At 42.8% G+C, this 23,450-nt stretch overlaps 1 protein-coding gene across 5 annotated transcripts in view; it reads left to right on the top strand.

The window, feature by feature from the left end:
- The window catches only part of PTCH1 (patched 1), a 69,895-nt gene that overhangs the window by 23,654 nt on the left and 22,791 nt on the right, over positions 1–23,450 (top strand). For 4 of the 5 annotated variants that reach the window (XM_018052471.1, XM_018052469.1, XM_018052473.1 and 1 more), the window contains exons 3-15: positions 5,985–6,174; positions 9,100–9,169; positions 9,263–9,354; positions 11,056–11,254; positions 11,544–11,665; positions 12,458–12,605; positions 13,440–13,571; positions 14,001–14,156; positions 14,826–14,924; positions 15,425–15,550; positions 21,080–21,198; positions 21,816–22,218; positions 22,640–22,949. In XM_018052471.1, coding sequence (XP_017907960.1) covers positions 5,985–6,174; positions 9,100–9,169; positions 9,263–9,354; positions 11,056–11,254; positions 11,544–11,665; positions 12,458–12,605; positions 13,440–13,571; positions 14,001–14,156; positions 14,826–14,924; positions 15,425–15,550; positions 21,080–21,198; positions 21,816–22,218; positions 22,640–22,949 — 2,166 coding nt within the window. The remainder of the gene's footprint in view (positions 1–5,984; positions 6,175–9,099; positions 9,170–9,262; positions 9,355–11,055; positions 11,255–11,543; positions 11,666–12,457; positions 12,606–13,439; positions 13,572–14,000; positions 14,157–14,825; positions 14,925–15,424; positions 15,551–21,079; positions 21,199–21,815; positions 22,219–22,639; positions 22,950–23,450) is intronic. The other variant, XM_018052470.1, reaches the window with a different exon arrangement.

Raw genomic sequence — 23,450 nt, 5'->3', positions numbered from 1 at the left:
AAAATGAGCTGGTGCTAATAATTTTACAGTTACACTCTTTTAGAGATTTGTACTTTTTCATGCTCACAATTACCAATTGCAAGATTGAAAAGAGGACCTGAAGCAACTAAAGGGGGGGAAAAATCTGTCTAGAGGCTGTTAGATAATTCATGGGATTAATCAAATGCAAATGCCCCACTTGCATATACACAGACCCCATTTTCTTAATTGGACTCTGAGTGGGTACTTTTCAGGCTGAAAGGGTCATTTGTTTTGACTGATTGACTTTTGAGGCTTTGGGGAGAATTAATATCTTATACAGATGACTGCCTGTTCCCAAGGCTCTGTATTGAGGCTGTTCATTCATTTATTCATCCGACACACTGAGTGTGAGCCGAGGTGAGTGGGCAGCGGACAGTTCCTCCCTGAAAGGACTTGGAATTTATTGGGAAAAACACTTCGGTTGGTCCTTCAGAACATCTTTATGTGAATTACAATACGCTTTTGGCAAAAGCTTTTTGCATGAATGCCACAGATGTTTATTAAGCTCTGTGCAAAAGGCCATGCTGAGGAAGGATCCCGCAGAACATCACAGGGAACGTCTGAGGTCTGCCATGGACTGGAAGGGCACTGACCCGGAGGTATGGACCCCTGAGCAGAAGGGTTTCCCACCTATCTAATGGCCCTTCTTCACCTGGGAAAATTATACTTAGTTGAATTCGGAGAGGGAAGGATCAGCCTAACTTGATGAAGAACTTTTTTGCAGAAGTGATCCTTTGTACACCACTTCTTTGAAAAAACTGGTTTAAGCCTCTGATTTCTGAAAAATGAAATGGTAGACTTTGTAGGTCAGGAGGCTTAGAGCGGTGCGCCCTCATCACTCTGCTCCTCTAAGACAGCCCCTCTGGGGACCACAGGAAAATGGGGCCTGTTCACTGCTGCCCTTGGAGTCCTATGGGAAAAAAAAAACAACTATCTCCTTGATGGTGGTAAAAAATCTGAGAGGTAACATTGCTGTCCTTTAAATAAAGATAGCAATTATTCGTCCTGTGTAATTCTAAAAGCTCTATTGGTGGTCTGGTATGTGGAATTGGGCACTCCTCAACTCATGTCCTCGGCTGGTGCACAGAAGCCCCGAGGTTTGCAGGGCAGTTGGTTAAAGGTTGACTCCACCTTTGCTATCAGCTGGGAACCTTGGGCAAGTCACCCAAACTCTGCAGCTGTGTTTCCTGCTCTGTAAAGGATGGGTGACAATATATGCCCTTCAATAGACAAACTAATGGAGGGCTGCTCAGCTCCTGGTTAAGGGTTTGGGAAACTTCACCTAATTGTCAGTCTTCACACAATCCTGTGAGGTTAGTAGTGTCATTTTTACCCCACATTACGGAGAAGGTTACTGAGACTCAACTACATCCCAAACTTCAGCTCCTTGAGTGGCAAGGCTGGGACTCAGAACCCAGGTCTTCTGAGCTCTGTTCCTATCGCCTGTCCACCTACCTTGCTCCAGCTTGATGGGGTGGGTAGCACTAAGCAGAGAAGAAATGGCAGCCTGCTCCAGCATTCTTGCCTGGGAAATCCCATGGATAGAGGAGCCTGGCAGGCTACAGTCCATGGGGTCCTCAAAGAGTCAGACACGGCTTAGCAACTAAGCATAGCACTGTTACTGCTAAGCTGCTTCAGTCATGTCTGACCCTGTGCAACCCCATAGACGGCAGCCCACCAGGCTCCGCCATCGCTGGGATTCTCCAGGCAAGAACACTGGAGTGGGTTGCCATTTCCTTCTCCAATGCATGAAAGTGAAAAGTGAAAGTGAAGTTGCTCAGTCATGTCCAACTCTTAGTGACCCCATGGACTGCAGCCTTCCAGGCTCCTCCATCCATGGGATTTTCCAGGCGAGAGTACTGGAGTGGGGTGCCATTGCCTTCATAGCACAGCACTAAGCAAAATGTTTAAAGATAAGTAAATAATGAGTGTTGAAGGGCTTCGCAAATGGAAAGCACCACAGGCATAGAAACTTTATTTTGTGTCCCAGGATCCTTAGTATCAGTTTTCCTGAGTCTTGTTCAAAAAGCTCAGTTGTTATTTTGTGGCTTTGTTGAGTTTAGGAGAAGGAAAAATTAAGAGGACTTCAGACTGTGATAGAGGTGCATAATATTCTTGCATCGAGTTTATTTTTAATTCAGGTGCCTGTCAAGTACCTTTGGTATTTTTCTCTTTTTGTTGCATGGGAGTCTTAATTTTATGTGTTCTTTGCAGAAGGATTAAGAAATAGAGATATACCTCCCCCCGCAAAGGGAAGCAGGTAAACATTATTCATAAACCACCACATGGTAATAACCATGTTCACATGGCTGTATCCCCACATCTATATGACAAATGATGGATCTTACGGGTCATTCTGCTCAGTAGTCAAAAATGACTATGCAGTATTGCACAAATACGAGACTATTTTTTAAGTAATAATGAAGGACTTCGACCTTGACGATGGTAAAGAGAAGGGAGCAAAACATGTCCCCCATACCACACCTGTAATTTCGGTCACCTGAAATGGCTTCCTGAGACCACAGCTCCACACTTGTGCATGCTGACCAAGATAGGAAGACAAGGATCATCTCGGGGACCGTCACTGAGCTGTGATTTTAGGATAGGCATTTGCTAGAGGAGCAAAAGTCAGTAAGTCCGTAAAACTGCCCTGTCCAGAGGGGCTTCTGTTTCTGGTAGCTTCTTCCAGGGTGCTTTGACTGAATACTAACGTAAGACCATGTGAACGCCGTGCGGTTTATGACACAGGTTCACCCGAGAAGGAGCTCAGTCTGCCAGAGCAACCAAGTGAGTGATCATGGTCTCACCAAGCTCCAGCCATTCTTGCCTTCTTTCTCTCCCCGCGGCAAGGCAAACCTGAGGACTCTGTGATTGCTGGTTCTTCTGGCCAGAATGCTGTTCCCCCAGCTCTTCCACATCAACATAGGCAGTTCTTCCTTCTAGGTCTTCCTGGCAACTCCATCTGAATTGGCCCTTCCCCTGCTCTCCACCACCCAGTAACTCCCAGGGCATCCCCATCTTGATTTCCTCCTTGGTACTTGTCATGCCATGAAGCTACCACACATCAGTTTGCTTGTGTACTGCCTCTTTGCTTCACTGGCCAGAGAGCCTCTTGGAATTGTCTTAGCCACCACACACCCCGGTGTGTAGCACATAGCACTTGACCCCTGGCTGAATGGTTTATGGTACAACTATTTATCAAAGCAAGTGAGTATCAACTAAACTTTTTAAAAAGTTACTAGTTTTTCAAAAACATTCATATTTGTTTGTGTAAGATGAAGTATTAAGTAAAATATGGTCACATAATATGGAAAAATAATTTAACAGTACTCAAAAGTAGGACATAGCAAAGCCGGTTGAGGAAACTTTAGAATTCAAAGTCCTTCACCTCTAGTTGTTAAATCTGCCAGTGAGAATAGTATTGGTTGAAACTGGTTGTCACATTAGTGAAATATTCATATTTATCACTAGAGCAAAGAAGTGGACGAGCAAAAAGTCTATAGGTATGACAAGTATACCCCTTTATTAAAATGTAGGTGTTAAATATACATCTTAAAAATTCTGAAAAGATGGTGTTATATAATTCCTACCTTGTAGGAAATAGCATCATTTCTGAAACCAACTGTGATAAATTAATTGATCCATTATCAGGTTGGTCTAGAAGAGTTTTAAGTTCTTAGCAGCATGAATCTTGCATTCGATTTTTATTTTTGTGTGCACTCCTCTCAGGTCATCACCGTATTGGTTATAGTTACAGGCAGCTTCTTGGTCGGGGTGGTGGGTGGGGGCCGGGGCGGGGGTGGAATGTCTGTGGTCCCACTTTGATGTTGTTTGTTTTTACCGCGTGGTTTTAACTCAGGTGACATTTTAAGCTTCAGTAAAGGTAAAGCAAGTACTACAACTTTGTAAACAGAATGAGAAATCATGTACTATGCCAGTGTTTAAGGAGGCAGGTAGAAATATAAATGATTGATATGTGTAGGGCATTGATGTCTTATGTCCAGAGAAAAGGAAGGGACTGAGCTTGCTTTTTTTTTCGAAAAGGCTATTTGGAGCTCCTTGGTGTGCAACTCTGTGGTTTTCTGAAGTGACCTCTGGACTAGTAATTGGCTTTTTTTTTTTTTTTTGGCCTCAAACAGCTTTTCTATCTCTGGAGAACGTGGATTGAGTGCAATTTAGTTCACTAGCTAATTGGTTGAAATAATGCATAGTGATTCCTGCCAGAAGGAGCCAGACCCTACCTGCAGGCAGCTTTAGTGGAGGATCCTGAGAAGGCCTGTGGCGTTATGTAAATTATTCCTCTATTGCAAGTTGTTTCCTAGGTTTTCCTATGGTCTTTAACTTTGCATTTATTGCTAGGGCCTCAATAATTCCCTGGGCATTTATCAAAATTTTCTACAGCATAGCCAACCGATCATTACTCTGTCTCTTCCCCTCCCTCTCTCTCCCCCTCTCTTCTCCCAACCACCCCTTCCCACTTAACCTCCCCTCCCCCTTCCTCTTCTCTCTGGAACACACACAGTATGTTCAGCCTCACCTCACAGAGTTCTGCGGTGGCCTTGGCCATCTGCGTGAACCTGCACAGATGACCCTGCCAGTCTGCAAATCTGGACTAGTTTTCCTAATGAGGGCATTATTTGCTTTTTATCCTGCTCTCTTGTTTATAAAATATGCCAAGAGAACTAAACAACCCGCTGTTCCCAGTACTTATTTACTTGCTCAAACCAAATGTTTATGTCCTTGAATACTAAACTTGAAGAAAAGCGATTTCTCCTCGTGGGAAAACTGAGGTGATCCTTTAGGGTTCTTTCTGAAAGATAGCTGAAGGCCTGCTTTTCAGTAAACATTCAGCGTACAGTGCCTGTAGGAACTGGAGCGTGTGGGTGCTCCAGGATTCTCTTACTTTTGCTGCCCCTGCGGGCCTTCCCTCAAAGCCCTGACTTACCCATGTTGAATCAAAGCAGCCTCTTCAGAGCTGCTTCTCACAGCGCCCATCCATGCCCACAGCCCATCTGCACACACAGCCCCCTGGGAAGTGAAACTCCCTTCTGCCATATGTTGCAGCATCCTGAGCTCGGCATGTACTAAAGCCCTAACTCAAGTATAACCTAGGACCCAAGGAAGAAGACAAGCAGTTTTTAGTAACAGCGTTACTTGGGCTTCGTCGTGCTGGCTTTTCTCATGCCCAGCTGTGGCTGCTTGCTGGAGATTCTGGGGCGGGGGTTCAGACTTACTAGGGAAGCTTCCAGAACACAGGCAGCCCACCCTCAGGTGACTCAGAACCTGACACCTGTGCTTTCTGGATGCTGAACACGTGAGTCTGAGAAAGCAGGTTCCAGGGCCTCCCAAGACAGCCACGGCAGATCCATGTGGTTCCTCTCAAGTGGGATTTGCCCTTGTGCATCTGACATGAATCACATTATTTATTTTCTCCTGGCAAGTTTTGTGCTAAATACACATTTGCCACCTTTCCTTATTTCTTTTTCCAACAAGGAGAAACATTTCCTTGTTACCTTTGCCAGATTATTTAGGAGAAGAGTGTAAATTGAAGCCATTTATCTTGAAATGCACTGCAGGGCCACATTGTTTATACAAGTGAAAGAAATTGTAACAGGGGTATTTGGTCTGGTCTGCAAGGAAAAGGTGTCTCAAGTTTTCCTTCCCCCTCCCCCTTATACATATGGTGTATTAGTTAGAAGGTGCACAAAGCACGCATGCATTAGGTTTGCGTATGTGACAGGCAGGACCATTGTTAACAGGTTTAGTGAGTATTTTTTACATGTTTGTTATTGGTAGAGTTCACATTGCCAATCATAATAAAGTGAACGTTACTCCTCTAACATCAGCCGTACATCTTCATGACCAGAGCTCATTTATCACGTACCCTGCTCCTTTTAATGAGATAATGGAATGTGAATTTGGGGATTTTGCTGTTCTAATTGAAACCTCTACATGTTTACCAGTTGGTGGACGAGTGAGTCGTGAATTAAATTATACTCGTCAGAAGATTGGAGAAGAGGCTATGTTTAATCCTCAACTCATGATTCAGACCCCCAAGGAAGAAGGTGCTAACGTCCTGACCACAGAAGCGCTCCGACAGCACCTGGACTCGGCGCTCCAGGCCAGCCGGGTCCATGTATATATGTATAACAGGTAAGGTGGTGGGGAGAGCATGCTGCCTTTAGACTCCTTTGTTTTAGTCAATAAAGTTGCTCTGGAAATACACCTGGAGTGTTAGTTAGTTCAGATAGTTTTCCAGTGAAATGATTTTTAAAGTCTTGATTTGTCTCTAGAGTTTAGTTAACATATGAATTACATTACTTTACAATGTATTTTCAGTAAGTATCTTGGCATTCTACCCAAATGAGTATGGTCCTTCAAACAGCCATTTGGGTAGCTGCCTACCCATTCCAAAGATGTTTCACTGTTTTAGATATTTCTGGACCAGTTACATTTTTGTCAATTCATAAAGAATAAGAAAGAAGTTACTTCTCATTACTTTGTATTCAGTACAGATGTGAACAGTTGGTGTGTGTTACCAAAAACAACAAAAAAACAGTTTGAAGTACTGTGATGAATTCCTGGGGACAGCTAGGCAGAGTAAGGTGGATTAACACACCTTTGCAAAATACTGCCCTTCAACTTTGTAGCTGATTTAGCAATGCTGTGGATGTAGTAAAAGCATAAGAAGAGTTCTGGAGTGAAACCACCAGTCGTTTTTCTTACCTATCTAAACGGAGTGTAGGGACTACGTCCTATCGATTCTTATATCCCAACACTTAGATCAGAGTGTAGAGACCACATCTTATCCATTCTTGTACCTCAGCACTTAAATCAGAGCAGGCACTTGGAGTTGCTTGACTGAGTAACTGCTTGGATTGCTGAATTTAAACTGAATCTTCTCCTAGAACTGAAAATACCGCTGGGTTGGCATTCACCTAACATTATCCCACCCCCCCCCCGCCCCCACCCATCATCAAACACCTCTAAACTGAGTGCTTGGCAAGTACAGTTTCTCCTAGGAGAGAAGAGGAAGCAGCAGGGTAGATATATTCATTGTCCAGAGAGAATGAAGGGTGGAGAGTAAAACCAAAATCTGTACTTGTCCCTCCTACTGTAACCTCCAAGTTCCATGGTCTTAATTGGATTGACTCTAAAACCCACACAGCTGGAGATCAAGTCCTCAGGCCCCAGTGTAGGACAAGTCATCTATCTTTGGCATACCTTTGCTTCCTCATCTGTGAACTAAGTTTGTGATCATATGTGCGCTCTTCTTCTCAGGAGGTTGCCAGAACAAGATCAGGTGCGTGGACGTTTGGAAGGGCTCTGGAAAAGGGAAGGAGGGGTTTTAGTGCTGTTGTCAGGCAGACTTGGCCCGAGAGCCCATCTTCACTCTTCTCAGCACAACCCTCTCAGTCTGTAAGGAGTGCTGTCGGGGACGCAATCAACCAGTGCAGTTTTGCAGAGCTTGCAAGTGGAGGCCCATAAAGAACCTGGAAATGGGTGTCCCAGGGCTGCTGTAAGCATACCCAAAGCATTCCTAACAAAACGGGACCCTGCCTTAAGAGGGCTTGTCCCTTACACACTTAAGGAGAAGGTGGGAGCATCTGTACAATGAAATCACCATCTTACACAACAATGAAACCAGAGAACTTTTATGCATTGACCTGAACTTTAAAGAATACCTCATTCAACCCATTTCATTTTTTTTTAGGTGAAAAAACTAGAATTTGATTAATTAAAGCATTTGTCCGAGTTCAAATAGGTATCAAATAGTAGTGCCAGGTTTCAAACCCTTTCTTCTGACTCTAAGCCCAGTGGATTTTCTGAAGCATAGCCATGCCCTTCTCAAGCAAGTGTAAGAAAGAGTTAGTTGATAAGTGATGTTGAGAACCTACTAGTGCTAGATAGTACGTGTTGTGCTGTATGGAATTAAATGTAAGTATATGTATAGATGGATGAGTGGTAGGTGGATGGGTGGTTGGGTGAGTTGGGCGCTGCTCTCAGGAGCTGACAGCCTATAGTTAGGCAGAGGAAAGACAATACAGAGAAGCAGGTACAAAGCAAACACAGGCAGTCTCTCCTGCAGGTGCTCGTGTCAACAAGGAGAGCACTGTTCTGGGGTTCAAGAGAAAGGGGTCACTTTCAATGGGACTGATCAAAGAAAGCTTAGCAGAAAGGTGGCATTTCAGCAAGGCGCTGAGATATATGGGAAGTTTCCATAAGGAAGAGGGCAAAGTCCAGAATGCCCTTTTAGGTAACTAGTATAAGAGAGAAAAAGGAGCTCAATGAAATAGACCAGTCTAGAGGGAGTTTTATATATGTTTTTCTTTACTTGGAATTCTCATCATTACCCTTTCCTAGTTTTCTCTTTTTCCAAATTGGACTTATTTCCCTGATACTTGGGGAAAAGGTCTGGGTTTATTTAGTACTCTTTTAGGGATAACAAAACTCTATAATAGACAGATGATAGTTAATAGAGGTAATTGTTGATCAGTATATTTAATATAATTTCTGTAGGACAAGAATAGAAGAATGTAAAGTGGGAAACCAATCTACCTGGAAATGTTGTTTACATTTGTGGTTAAGAGGAGAAACATTCATTTTGAACACTGTTAATAAGGACATTACCGTGGACTACAGCATGACAGGCTTCTCTGTCCATCATCTACTCCCAGAGCTTGCTCATCCAGTCAATGAACTTCACTAATTTAGTCCCCACCTATTTTGAATTTCTGACAATTCAGGTCTGAATTATCTGCCCCAAAGTTGTTTAATGTATGTGGAAAAGCAGGTTAATGGTGTAAACAAGATTATTGGGAGAACACTTAAGAAAACAAGACTTTTCAAGTACTTTGGTAGCATTCATTTACATAAACACCCCACATGTTAATTACAGTTGTGTATTATCTATTCATTAAAGTAAGCTTGTTGAATCTGTTTGGCAACGCTCTGCTCATTTTGACAGATACTGAAAAGTGATCAAAATTGGAGTTCTTTCTGTACATTCTGTAGTTCTGATTTTGTACAGATTTCCTTTATTACAAGAAATATTTGTCTCTGCTTTTTATCTTATAGGCAGTGGAAATTGGAACATTTGTGTTATAAATCTGGAGAACTTATCACAGAAACAGGTTACATGGATCAGGTATATATTTTCTTTTTGTTTGCAAAAAATTCTCAAATAGCCCAGTAGTATACATTAGCATAATGCATGGCCTGTTCTTTTCAACTTTGACAGATAATAGAGTATCTTTACCCTTGTTTAATTATTACACCTTTGGATTGCTTCTGGGAAGGGGCGAAGTTACAGTCTGGGACGGCATACCTACTGTAAGTGTGTGATCTTATTTTCTGATCTCTGTGATTTCTAAACCCTAGAATCTTTCTCATGTTACCTTATCATTGCCTATTTTATTTTAGTTTTGAATAAAAAACAAAAACATTGAAATTCCATGTGCATGTTTTGAGTGAATAGCTGGGGGAGAGGGCAGAATGTTTTTCCTCTTTTCAAAAAAAGTTCTGTAGGCATCATTAAATTTCATTCACTTTTACCAGCCTATTTATATGCAAATAAAATGCAAATTATTTCAGAGTATGTGTGATTTTTAACTCTTTAAAATGTTTGCAGTTTTGCAGACCTAGCATTTACATAGGTTTAGCTTATTTTTTAAGGAGAGAATTTATTAGTGGGTTCATGTTAAAGGTTAAGATCTTCCTGTTAAGTGAAATGCTAACCTTTCTTTGGATCACATTAATGACATTTAAGAGAGAAACCTACTATCTTTGAAGGCCATGGTAAGGGAGGCTTCACAGTTGAATATTATGTATACCACATCATTTAAGGAATAATTGTTAATTAATGTAGACATTTTCAGTTAATTATGCAAGAGTTAGTGCTTGGGTTATTGTTTCTCTTCTAGCTTGCACATATCTGCAAAAGCAATTTGCAGTGGCCATACCCTGACCTTCAGTGTACAGTTTTAGATGGGAAATAAGGGGTTTTATGTTTTCTGGTTGGGAGATTCTGAATAATGACTTCAGCCTGGTTGAGCAGCTACAGTGTGGTTTGAACCACATAACAGGCAGCCAAAAGCCTTTCTGGTCTGTCAACAGCACAAATTCAAAAGTGAGTGTGGAGGGAAGTGTCCTTCATGGCGGTGATGGCAGAGGCAGCAGGGGTCTTGTGGGGTTGACTGCTGGGCTGTCAGAGAGCACTCATAAGTATGGGATTATTAAAGGTAATGGAGATCAAATATTTTTATTGATGACATTTACAAAGCATTTATTAGGCTGGCAAATGCTAATTTGACTTTGTGATTTCCTCCCCACCTCCCCTCCCCCCTGAATTTTGGGTTTCAGTCTTCTGCTTCGGAGCACCCATTTGGCTAATTTTGTTTTTAGGTATTAAATAACCTGTATAAGCAAGTAAAGATTCTTTAATGTTTTTGTTAATATAAGCTTTCTGCTTGCCATGTCCATTCGTGAATTATTTTCCCGATGTAGGTTTGCATATAGGGATACTGGAAAGGAGGATTCCCTGGTAGCTTAGCTGGTAAAGCATCCGCCTGCAATGCAAGAGACCCCAGTTCGATTCCTGGGTCGGGAAGTTCACCTGGAAAAGGGATAGGCTGCCCACTCCAGTGTTCTTGGGCTTCCCTGGTGGCTCCGCCCATAAAGAATCCGCCTGCAATGGGAGATAACCTGGGTTCCATCCCTGGGTTGGGAAGATCCCCTGGAGGAGGGCATGGCAACCCACTCCAGTATTCTTGCTTGGAGAATCTCCATAGACAAAGGAGCCTGGAGGGCTGCAGTCCATAGGATCACAAAGAGTTGGATACGACTGAGTGACTAAGCACAGCATAGCAGCATACTGAAAAGGAGCATTTCATTTTTGTTCCAGGGTCCCAGAATTATAGTTGTATCCCCACAAAGCATCGTACAATCCAGATGTAATCTGGATTCAGTCTGGTTATTTTACTCAGGGCTTAGAAGCCTCTTTTTCATTGTCTCACCTCCTAATTTCTTTCACAGAGGTAAGCCTCCTTTGCAGTGGACAAACTTTGACCCTTTGGAATTCCTAGAAGAGTTAAAGAAAATAAACTATCAAGTGGACAGCTGGGAGGAAATGCTGAATAAGGCTGAAGTTGGTCATGGTTACATGGACCGGCCCTGCCTCAATCCAGCTGATCCAGACTGTCCCGCCACAGCCCCCAACAAAAATACAACCAAAGTAAGTACAGCCATTGCGTTCTCCTCAGGAAAGGGAGGGAGAAAAACTTGATATTTGCCCCCATTTTTAGTTCTCTTGTTTTTAAGATTTTGCTCTCAACTTTTTTGGTCTGTGGAACTAAGTTTGTTTAAAGAGCTAAATTTTGCTGTAAGATTTGCCATACGCCTCTCATTAGCCTTGTTATTAATGTTCTCACTGAAACAAACAAGCCCTTAATGCACTGGATTTTAACAAGGCATGTGACCTGCCTACTAATTCCTGTAATTATGTGGCTGTCTGTTTATTTCAGCCTCTTGATATGGCCCTTGTTTTGAATGGTGGGTGTCATGGATTATCCAGAAAGTATATGCACTGGCAAGAGGAGCTGATTGTGGGTGGCACGGTGAAGAACAGCACTGGGAAGCTTGTCAGGTAATCCAGCACGGAAGACCCAAGCCGCCTACTCTCTCCTCAGAAACCACTTCTCTTCTGACATCTGCAAGTGTGTTTGTATTAATACTTAACTGTTATCCTAGCTAGCTGTCTGGTGTAATCAAATACTAGTGACCAGATCAGCTCAAAAAGTCACCTTCTGGGGAACTTTTCAAAAATAGGTTTATCATTTTCATCAAGACCATAGTGAGTGAGTATAGAGTTTTAGAAGATCTACCTACTACGTAGAAAACTGGGGAAAATATAAAGTAGGCAAGAGGGACTGGTCATACCATGTGGAGTTAAGTGATACGAGCTGAACCCTGTCACAGACTGTTAAAAGGAAAGACCAGCAATTGACGGCTAAATGAGAATTATCCTCTGTGCACTTGTGGACTCCGCTCCGTCAAGTGTCAGGCACTCCGTCTGAGATTTCTCCCTCGAGAGAGCCGTCGTCTGGGATTTCTGCACAAGCAAGCATGCAACGCTGAGCCCAGCATATCTGGTCAAGCTATCTACTCCCCTACCCTTCCTGTTTCGTTGAATAGAAACTGAGAAAGGAAATTGCCTATTAATTTAATTTGGGGGTATATCTGTAAAAGGTTTGTAAGGTTACACCTTTAATATGGTACATCAATCTATTAAATAAAATAACCATCCAGGTCCCTTTTTAATGGAAACATGTGCTCACGTAGGACTGGATGGTGAGTCAAGGGTGCTGGGTGGGGATTTTGCACAGTGAGAGCTGCTCCCTGGGGACGCTCATGTTGTGGCTTTTCCACCCCATCACAGTGCCCATGCTCTGCAGACCATGTTTCAGTTAATGACTCCCAAGCAAATGTATGAACACTTCAAGGGTTATGAGTATGTCTCACACATCAACTGGAATGAGGACAAGGCAGCGGCCATCCTGGAGGCTTGGCAGAGGACGTATGTGGAGGTAAACGGCTGGTGTTCTGATGCCCGTTGAATCTTAGTACAGACCCCTTAGTTACGAGGTACTTCATTTCATGTTTTTTAGAACATTGTTTACATTCTCATTTATTTTCATGGTAGATTGTAATTCTGGGAATCTGGTGGGATGAGAACTTTTTCCTTTTCTTTCTACTGAAAATCTTCCTATCTGGGTGATGCTAATTCTAACTGCAGTGCCCTGAAACATTGTGAGGAACCAGTTGTGAACCCCAGAGCTGAGGCATAACAGAGTTTAAAAAAACACTTGGTTAGCAAGAAAAGGTGTCTGGAAAACATTAGCAAGGCATAGAATCTGTTCACAGCTGCAGTCCCCTTGGTTAGGTCATGTGACAGGAGCTGGCCTTTGTTTCCCAAGCAGTGACCTCCACTGAGCTGCATGTGACCTTTTAAAAGTGGCCAGCAAATGAAAGGGGCGGGGGGAGGAGTACCCATAAGAATGAGTTGTTTTGGATTAGGGGGGAACTGATGGACCTGCAGATCAGTTGTGGAGTTATGGAGAGGAGAATAGCAGTCTCAGACGCAGAGTAAATAGAGCTCTCAGAGTGAACTTCAATTACACAGGCTCACTAGCTTACTGCAGCTCCACGTTCTCACTTGATTAGCAATAGCCTTCACTGTCTTGGGCCCAGGTCATTTCATGTTAATCCAAGTCCAAATACCAATCATGTAGAACTCTTTTTAAGGCATCCAGAAGTAGTGGAGGTTAGGCAAAGGGGACATGTCACTTGAAGTCCGTGCTCTTGAAGCTCATTGCAGCTTAAATCCCATCTGGGAATTTGTCCTTACGTTGTGACCACAGGTGGTTCATCAGAGCGTTGCTCAGAACTCCACTCAGAAGGTGCTTTCCTTTACCACGACGACCCTGGATGACATCCTCAAGTCCTTCTCTGATGTCAGCGTCATCCGAGTGGCCAGCGGCTATTTACTGATGGTAACACACAGTCAATTCACTTCTTCGGGGGAGGAGGGGGTTGGTTTTGTTTTTCAGTTTTTACCTTTTCATGACTGCCCCTGCTTTTTAACTGCTCTTAACACACACGTGCATCCAAGACAGTGAGAGCTCGGCTTCATAACGGTTTAGAAAGTGGTCATGTAAAGCATTTATTACCATTTGCAGTTTGCCCATCTTTGACTTGTATCATTTCGTGTGATGTCTGTAATGTAAATTTTTGTTGTTGTTGGGAGTTAATAAGTTCTACCTTTTGATTTGGGGTGATGGGTGGGGGAAAACATTAGAATCTTTATACATTCTAATGTTTGGCTTTTGTTTTGTGTCTCCCCCTTCCTCTCCCCCCTCCTCCAATTCCCCTTCATTCCTTCACCTCCCCCCCAACCCCTGCCCCAACTGTTCTGCTTGCAGCTTGCCTATGCCTGTTTAACCATGCTGCGCTGGGACTGCTCCAAGTCCCAGGGTGCCGTGGGGCTGGCTGGCGTCCTGTTGGTTGCACTGTCAGTGGCTGCAGGATTGGGCCTGTGCTCATTGATCGGGATTTCCTTTAATGCTGCAACAACTCAGGTACTAAAGGAGCCATCGTCCACTGTTCATTGACAAACACCCCTCTCCAGGCTTGGCCTACTTGGCCTCCTGTGTGTCCGTATCACCTATAGGGTCTTCAAGGCTTTTTTCGCTTGGATGCCCCATTCCTCAGAGAGTGCTGTCTCTAAATAGACCACTTGACAGTGGGCAGGTCTGAATGGGCTTGTTGATTAGTCAGAGGTGCCTCATTTATCAGTGGAATTTATATTGTGTATTCGAGCAGTGGGTTTTAATCTTGAATGTGCATTAGCATCACCTGGAGGGCTTGTGCAACCTAATTGCTGGGCCCCATCGCCAGAATTTCTAATGCAGCCCATCTAGGGTAGGGGCGGCTAGCCAGCTCCTATCAGTGCTGGTCTAGGGCTCACGCTCTGAGAACCACTGCTTTAAATGAGTTAGATTCTGTTTCATTTATTAACTTAAAAAATTATTATACAAGGAACTTAGTAATGTACAAGATCTGCTATGAGCTACAACTTCTACATATGGGGATTTAACTATCAGATAAAAGTAAGTTTTTCACGAGTTCATGTAAGCTATCCCTTGGGCAACTACTAGGGGTGCTGGTGGCAGTGTTTTAAATGGCTTTAGGATTCTCAGAATTGGACCTCGTTTGTCTAATGTCACTGTGGTGTGTTTCCACTACAGGTTTTGCCATTTCTTGCTCTTGGCGTTGGTGTGGATGATGTCTTTCTTCTGGCGCATGCATTTAGTGAAACGGGACAGAATAAAAGAATTCCTTTTGAGGTAATAGAAAAACAAAAGAAGAAAGCTTTGAGGAGAGCAGAAATCCCTCTGTGTTCTTGAGTGTTTGTCCTTTGCCTTTTCTCAGTCTGGCCCAGTAACTATTTCAGTCCCAAGTCAGAAGATACGTTACTGCCTGTAAATAAGTAAGTTAGAAGAATCTTAGGACACTTGTTCCAGAGTGCACATTTCTTTCTTTGCGTTTTTTGGTCACCTTATTCTCATTTCTCCTTGCCCCTTTTTAATCATATTAAAAATTTACTCAAATCGTTATCTTGCGGCGTTACGCTTTGGGTAGAAATGACCATAAGCAACACATGCCTATAGATAGATAGGTTTTCAGGGTTGGTGTTAGAGAGAAAGGCAGAGATGTCCCCTCACATAAGCATTGTAAAATACTAGTTCTCTTGTTTTGCCACTTATTTGAATTGTTAATTGTTCAGACAACTTGTTGTCTGAGACCCCACCTTGCAGCTCCCAGCACTGTGGTTTCTCTTTCTCAGGACAGGACCGGGGAGTGCCTCAAGCGCACGGGAGCCAGCGTGGCCCTCACCTCCATCAGCAACGTCACAGCCTTCTTCATGGCCGCGTTGATCCCAATTCCCGCTCTGCGGGCGTTCTCCCTGCAGGTGCGTCTCCAGGGACCAGGTCTGTGAGCACTGTGCTCACAGTGAGCCTCCCGCATCTCCTTTTCTCCGCTGATGTGCTTACGGTTTTACCACCATGAATTAAAGAAGCAGGCCAGCGTTTGGGGCTCTCTTTTCTGGGGTGGATGCTTCTTTAAACAGTGGTGCTGGCACTCCCTTTGAGACAAAGTTCTCGGGTTCGTTCTTTTCCTTTCAAGCCCTGAGGCTTAGGCATCCTCATAACCGATTGCCTTAGGGAGTTGCCCTTTTCTTTAGAGTTAAATTAAAATGGTACCAGGCCACTCTGTGTGGGACGCCTAGAGGCCCCTGCTGCAGATGAGCAGGAGTTCTTGGATTGGTACCTGGTGCAGCCAGTTCTTAATCACCCTGCTTCTAAATTCTGTGCTCAACTGCCCTCCCCTGCCGGCCACCCTCTCTTGATTTCCCTGAATGAAAGTAGAGAAAGGATTAGTCACTAAGTCTTGTTTTACTCTCTGTGACCCTGTGGACTGTAGCCCGCCAGCTCCTCTGTCCATGGGATTCTCCAGGCAAGAATACTGGAGTGAGTAGCCATGCTGTCCTCCAGGAGATCTTCCTGACCCAGGGATTGAACCTGGGTCTCCTGCATTGCGGGCAGATTCTTTACCTTCTGAGCCACCAGGAAAGCCCTGATTTCCCTAAAGCAACCCCCAACACAAAGCCACTGCACAAAGCAGACTCACTGACATGGGATGAGGTTGCAGTGTAGCCCAGGCTAGGCAAGAACATAAAACTGAGCATGGGATGCTTCACCAGGTGAGGAGATATCGGCCAGTCTCTGCCTTGGGGAGCTCCTTGGTCCCTTGATTGCTACCTTTCCTTCCTTGGTTCCTCCCACAGTCTCTCCTGGTCCCTCTTCTCTTTCCTTTTGGTTCCCTACCCCATTCTCAAGCTGCCCCAAAAAACTCAGAATTCCTCTCCCTTCCTTATGCAAGTTTGTCCCTCTTTGTTCTGCTCCTTCCAAACCAGGCCCTTTCACACCTAGAGGCCTCTGAGATATTGTGCCAAGGAGCCATCTGAGTTATAAGAATGAAGAGTTCCCTCAACTGGGGATGCAGCTATGGTATGGGCATTGCTCTTCAGCTGCTTGAAACTCATGGGACATCCTGAAATTGGTCAACACAGCAGATAAAGAAGGCTACTTGACCAGTTTGTGACATGGTCTTCCTCAAGGATATTATTGAGGTTTTGTGAATTAAATTCGAATTTTAAAGCTTCAGCTGTTGTCCAAGAAGATTAAAGAAGCAGTGACTTTCCTTTCTCTCTGTGTCTTACAATGCAATAGTAACTCATGAGATGGCCAGGTTTTTAAAGGAAACATTTTGTTGCCACTTTTTAAACTTTTGTTACATCCATCCAGCTTTATTCTTGCTGCTTTGCTCCTTTTAATCACCAAAAGGTTCTAAGGATTGTGACCAGGAGATGAAATTGACAAATCATAGATTAGGTTTATATGTGTATTTTTATTAACATACTCAGCTCTTTTATAACCTTCCAATATGAATCTTGTTTCACTAATCACCTATATAGGACTAAGCAACTAGTGGCTAATCACCTATATAGGACTAAGCAACTAGATGTGGACACTACACTTGTTTAATATTTGGTGTAAAGTTTTGTGCCCATCACTATGACCACCAGAACCCCCCAAAGAGAAATACTAAAAAAGGTTCTTTAAGTTTTTATTATAAATACATAAAAAATAGAAGTAGTGAGGAATAAATGAAATCTAAAAGGGGGACCAAAATTCAAGGAAAATGAAAATATATCTAACTGCTCAGTAATACGAAAGGTAAATAACAGACGCCCACTAATTATGAATTTTTTTGGTACAGCTGACGTTGTAGGATGCCTTTTGCACAGGCATACGTGCATGCAGCATCCGTTGAGAGCCTGCTTTTGTCTTGTATACAGCAGATTCTGGCAATGAGAAATTGCTCTAGAGTCTTTTAACAGTGGGCCCCTCCCTCTTGCCTCTGTCCTCCTCTGCCTGCTTTTTCCCTCGCTGTTCTGGCTGCCTCACACTCCTTCTTTTCTTCTTGTCCCTCTCTCTCATTTTCTCCTGTTCTCTCTCAGTACAAACTGATGATTCATCAAGGCACACTCTCCTTTAATGATATCCTATGGTGTGGTGGTCTGAAAAGCTACATGAGTTTTCCTTACGTCTTTTAGAAAATCCAGTTCGCTAAGTTCTCCTAAGGTAAGCACCTTACTGAGATGAATTGAATGCTGTTGGTTTTGCACTTCTATTCCAGGGTACTGGAGTATCTAGAAAATTGCATCTACAGCTTCTAGGAATCTTCATTTATTAAAAAATGACCTCCTGTGATACTGGTTCATTCTCTGTTAAAAAAAGGATGGAAAATGTAAGGAAAAAAAGCATGCCATGATTTTTGCAGTAGCCATCAGAAATTTTATGCTTGGTTCCCTTTAAAATGTATTGACATTTGAAGTCGACCATTATATAATTTCTCTTTCCTTTAGTAACCATGTTAAGTTGAAACTTTGGTTATTCATTTGTATTTTCAGGATGCTATAGGTTAAGCATCTAAAGGGATGTATCCAAAACAGTTCTGTCCAGTAATAAACTGACACTTAGAATTTTTCCCTGTCAAGTTTTTTCAATTGTGTAACCTTGTCAAAATAAATAGATTCTTTTTCCCAAAGAAACCTCTTTGTCAGTCTTTACCATCTGTCCAAATGCCATCTCTATAACCAGAAAGCAGTGGCACTGTCTATAATTCTTTTAGAACCGATGCCGTGCACCAGGGTTTTGCTGGTAACTGGTATTTGTTCTTCAATGAAAACTCCTGAAACAGGATGCCTTATTGTTCCAGATGGTAAGAGGGTTTAGATGAGGGCCCCTCTAGGCAGGCCAGTTCCTCTCTGCTCTGCAAGTGTCTCAGTGGGGCCACCCATAGATGCTTTGCAGGGGAATGGGACATTTCCTTTAAGCACAGCCATTAGAATTGATTGATGGTATAAAATCATCCCCTGAAAAGCTGGTATAAAATCAGCTTTTCAGATTTACCTAAAATTTCTTAAACTGCTCTTTGCTCTAGTGGTGACACTCCTCTCTTACTGAGAAATTCTTGCTGGCTGTTTTTACCATTTCGGTGCTCTTTAGAGGATATTGGAGTTCTACTACTTTCTTGTCAGAAAATACCCTGCTTGTGTATTTAATAAGCTGTTGGACAATAAGCTGAGATGGGAGACCACCTTGGGTTTCTTCTTCCATTGCTCCATTTCCACCACAAAGAGACCAAGCAAGATGCCCATCACATTTCTTAGATGGATGAGGCTGGTATCAGATACATCCCCCATCCACTGCAGAAAGCATCTGTGTTGTTCTGGCCACAACATCTGGGCCACCTGTATACATGTTCATGTATATGAACTTTTTTCACAGTCTCTGCCCCCATCCCTAGGAACTTTTATTCAAAATGAGATGCCCAGAGTTTCTTAGTGTATTATACTCCTGATGTAAGCATGACTGTAATAAAAAGAGAAGCTGAAAGGATCCAACCCCCAAGGTTGAGGTTTCCTGGAAAACCCTTGAGAATCAGACCCATTCTCCCCTCTGTTCTGATTCATCAGGAATCCTACCCGTGCTGTCCCCACCCCCACCCCCCCACCCACCCCACTGGTCACCGTGTCTGTCCCCGGAGACAGACACATCAAGCCTGAGTCTGAGTCCAATTTACTGGGAACCTCAGGTAGGTGGCCTTCCTCTGCACCAATGGTCTTTATTATAACAGGGATGACAGCAATACTAATGTCCGCCTCCTGGTTGCAGCAGGAATCAGATGGATCCTGTGTAACTTAGCTACCTGACCTCCCATTACTCCTGCCCCTTTCTCTTAACTCTTAACAGAATTTTAAACTTAGCAGTGCTACATAGCTCCTAAACTCAGACACCACCTATTGAATTTCCTCCACACATCCTTCCTCCCTGGTTTTCCCAAAATCCCTTTTTGTCTTCTCCATCTCCCAAGAAACCTTTCTTGACCACCCCCATGTGTACCCCCTACTGCTTGTTCCCCCTCCTCTGAGCCACTCTGGAACTCTGGCCTGCTTTTATTACTACATTTATCAGCCTAAACTGTAATTTGTTTCTAGCTGTGTCTTTCCTTGAGAATAGGATTTTTGTCTTATTTATCTTTGTGTCTTCCATACCTAACATGGAGCCCTGACTTTTTAAATTATTTGCCTGTTAGATTAACCCTCTAGTCAAAATAATGAGTTGCTTGTAACATATTAGACAGGTCTTTAAAATACCTTATCACAGTGGCCGGTTAACATGTTTCATATATTTTGAGTTGATGAGTTTTCAAGGCAAATTAAGAAGAGAGGGATTGGGTCATTTTTAGGAGACTCTTGGTTATTTTTTGGTTTTGTAGACTGGACAGAGTATTAATCACTGAAAAGCATCTCTCCAAAACTTGGGCTTGCATTTCACCTCAAGCATAAATTCAAAAGTTACTATCCAAAGACATTTGCAAAGTTCTCTGATATTGTTTCATACCACTTATAATCAAGTTTTCTTTTCTCACCCTGAGACATTTACCCAGTTTGAGATGGTTTTATAGCTAAGCAGTTCTTTGAAAAACCTCAAAAGAGGTTTTATTTTTCAAGCAAATTTCTGATGATTTCTTGGTTGCTTAGCATTCCACTCGCATTTTTTCATTGTGCTCCTTCTTTCCATGCCTTTCTGAATGGGAGAGCCTTTCAACTGTCCTCTGTTGACTTTCCCCTATTAACAGCCCAATTGTATAATTTTTACTAGGTCAGCAGGAGACTTGCCAAAGCACTACAGAATCTAGCCCCATGTTTATTCTAGGTTATGGAGTGACTTTTGAATCTGTACTTATTTATTCTGCACACTAGAGTCACACACAGGAATTTCTGCTTAACTCTCCTTGACCTTTTATGTTACTGTGCTCACACACCCCCCCAGGCTACTCCAGAGGCTATTTGGAATGTGCCTATTAAAAACCTCAGGGGATGTGTTTGAAATTTTATTTCATGTTTTAAAGGTGACATTTTGATATACTCGATCCACTTCATATATAAAATTTCTAAGTGTAAAACCAGGGCTGAGTGAACTCTTAGGAGCATTCTAAGAGGAAAATGTTTCTTTTTGTCTTAAAGTAAAATGTCAAGTATATTCTTTCTTCTGCCTTTGTCAGTTTGGTTTGGTTAGGTTGCTAGAAGATGTTAGTTTAGTTTAGTTCCTGTGTCTGTACCCCATGGACTCAAGGAATTATTTAGAGATGGAAAGGATCAGAATGATGAGTCCCTCCTATTATAGTCAAATGATCTGTTAGTGATGGACGAGAAGCAAAGTGATAAATTCCAGCATCTATTTCGGGTTTAAATACTTCAGTAAGAAAGTAAAAGAAGGATGTTGTTTAAAGCATCTTTATTTTTTCAAAGCAGTCCTCTGACTGGGAGGAGATGTGTTAGTAACCTCTACATTTTTTTTCCTCCCAGGCGGCTGTAGTAGTGGTGTTCAATTTTGCAATGGTTCTGCTGATTTTTCCTGCAATTCTCAGCATGGATTTGTATCGACGTGAGGACAGGAGATTGGATATTTTCTGCTGTTTTACAAGGTACGTTTTCTGTCTGCTGTGGTCTTTATTTGTTGGGAACATAGTGGTAATGTTTAGAGAACTTCTTAGTCTGTGCACTTGGAAGGAAGTGTAGTTAATAGTGTGCTGGACACAGGGGAGATGATAGAGGATGCTTTCTCAGGGGGACGTCAGAGTCACAGGATCTGTCCCCTCCCTTGAGCATCCTCAACAGCCCCAAGGTTGTGATAGACGTGGTCACTGTTCATCACATACCAATGTTGCTGATCGTTGGGAGTGTGTGTTGTATCCCTATGGGCAGAACAATGGTTTAAAACGACCATCTGGAAAAAATATCACCCTTTGGGTGGTTTGCTTTTTGAGTCTTTTTTTAAAGGAATTCTGCATTAAAGAGGTTCATCAGCTTGGAACTTGATTTTTGTCAGCCAGATTCAGGATCAACCATCCATTTGGCCTCCTTTGACTTACTTATGTCTCTGTCCAGATAGATAAACCAGATAATGTTTGTGGAGTTCAGTGATAACATTTTGTTCCTAAATCAGAACTGTGTAAAGTAGGTAGTATCAGTCACTGGCAAAAATGAAGGCATTGTTTCCTTGTTTCAGTATCCCACCACAATATAATTCCCCCTCTTTCAGCCCCTGTGTCAGCAGAGTGATTCAGGTTGAACCCCAGGCCTACACAGAGACTCACGATAACACCCGCTACAGCCCCCCACCCCCCTACAGCAGCCACAGCTTCGCCCATGAAACCCAGATCACCATGCAGTCCACGGTGCAGCTTCGCACAGAGTATGACCCCCACACGCACGTGTACTACACCACTGCCGAGCCACGCTCCGAGATCTCCGTGCAGCCCGTCACCATGGCTCAGGACACACTCAGCTGCCAGAGCCCCGAGAGCACCAGCTCCACAAGGGACCTGCTCTCCCAGTTCTCTGACTCCAGCCTCCACTGCCTTGAGCCCCCCTGCACCAGGTGGACACTCTCATCTTTTGCTGAGAAGCACTATGCTCCTTTCCTCTTAAAACCAAAAGCCAAGGTAATTACCAAAACAGAAGACTCTGTTCTTCAAAAAATAACAAAGCAGGCGCCTTTGAAATTCATTAGATTGCTTCTTCAGATGTGATATATTTCAGGCCTCCTAAGGAGTCAGCCCATTTAAAGCTGGAGGCCATTTTAATGAGCTCATCTTCTACAGGCATGAATCTCTATGTGGCAAATGTTTCTTTCAAATTTACATCAACTCCTTGCATTTTTAACATTTTATTCTTTGTGAGCTTGTTTTAAAATGCATTTACCATGATTTTCTGTTTTTATTGCTCTGGAAAAATGACCCCTACATGCTATTTCCAGGCAGTATTATGGTAAGAGTGAGGTATACACCAAACAGCTCATCTTTGTCAAGAGAGAGTTGGTTATGTTCCTCTGGGTCTGATCTCGGGCCCCTTATTTTGTTGCAGGTCGTGGTGATCTTCCTTTTCCTGGGCCTGCTGGGGGTCAGCCTTTATGGGACCACCCGAGTGCGTGATGGGCTGGATCTTACAGACATTGTGCCTCGGGAAACTAGAGAATATGACTTTATTGCTGCACAGTTCAAATACTTTTCTTTCTACAACATGTATATAGTCACTCAGAAAGCAGATTACCCGAATATCCAGCACTTACTTTATGACCTTCATAAGAGTTTCAGTAATGTGAAGTATGTCATGCTGGAAGAAAATAAACAGCTTCCCAAAATGTGGCTGCACTACTTCAGAGACTGGCTCCAAGGTAAGATGCTGCTGGAGGGCACTCATCCTTTGTGAACATTCACCCTTTGGTCTTTGGTGTGTTCGATTTCCGAAGGTTCTCTTTGTTCACTTTACTCAAGTGTTAGATTATAATGTAACACTGACATGTTTCATTAAGTTCTAAGGATTGCTTAAAATTCTTATATAGACTCTGGGGCAGCTCCCAAATCTGGTTTTTACCTGTAAAACAATGCAAACAATTCAGATAGCCAATTCAGAAATTTCTAGGCTGACTCGCTGCCAGATCATAGCTTACTACACCAGTAGTTTGCATCATTGGAGAATATAATTTAAAATTCCATATTTTGACCATCTCTTGACTTGGCATATGAAATAAACTTAAATGCTCAATTGCATCTGATAGTATATCATAAATAATCAATTCTGCTTCAAAATGTCTTTCTTTACCTCTTACCTTGTCCTTAAAAACATTTCTAGGAAATAGTAGTAAACTGGAGAGAAAGAGGGCCTAAATTTGCTC

The sequence above is a fragment of the Capra hircus genome, chromosome 8 (genome assembly GCF_001704415.2).
Source record: "Capra hircus breed San Clemente chromosome 8, ASM170441v1, whole genome shotgun sequence".
NCBI lineage: Eukaryota > Metazoa > Chordata > Mammalia > Artiodactyla > Bovidae > Capra > Capra hircus.
This window is presented reverse-complemented; position numbering and strand designations above follow the sequence as displayed.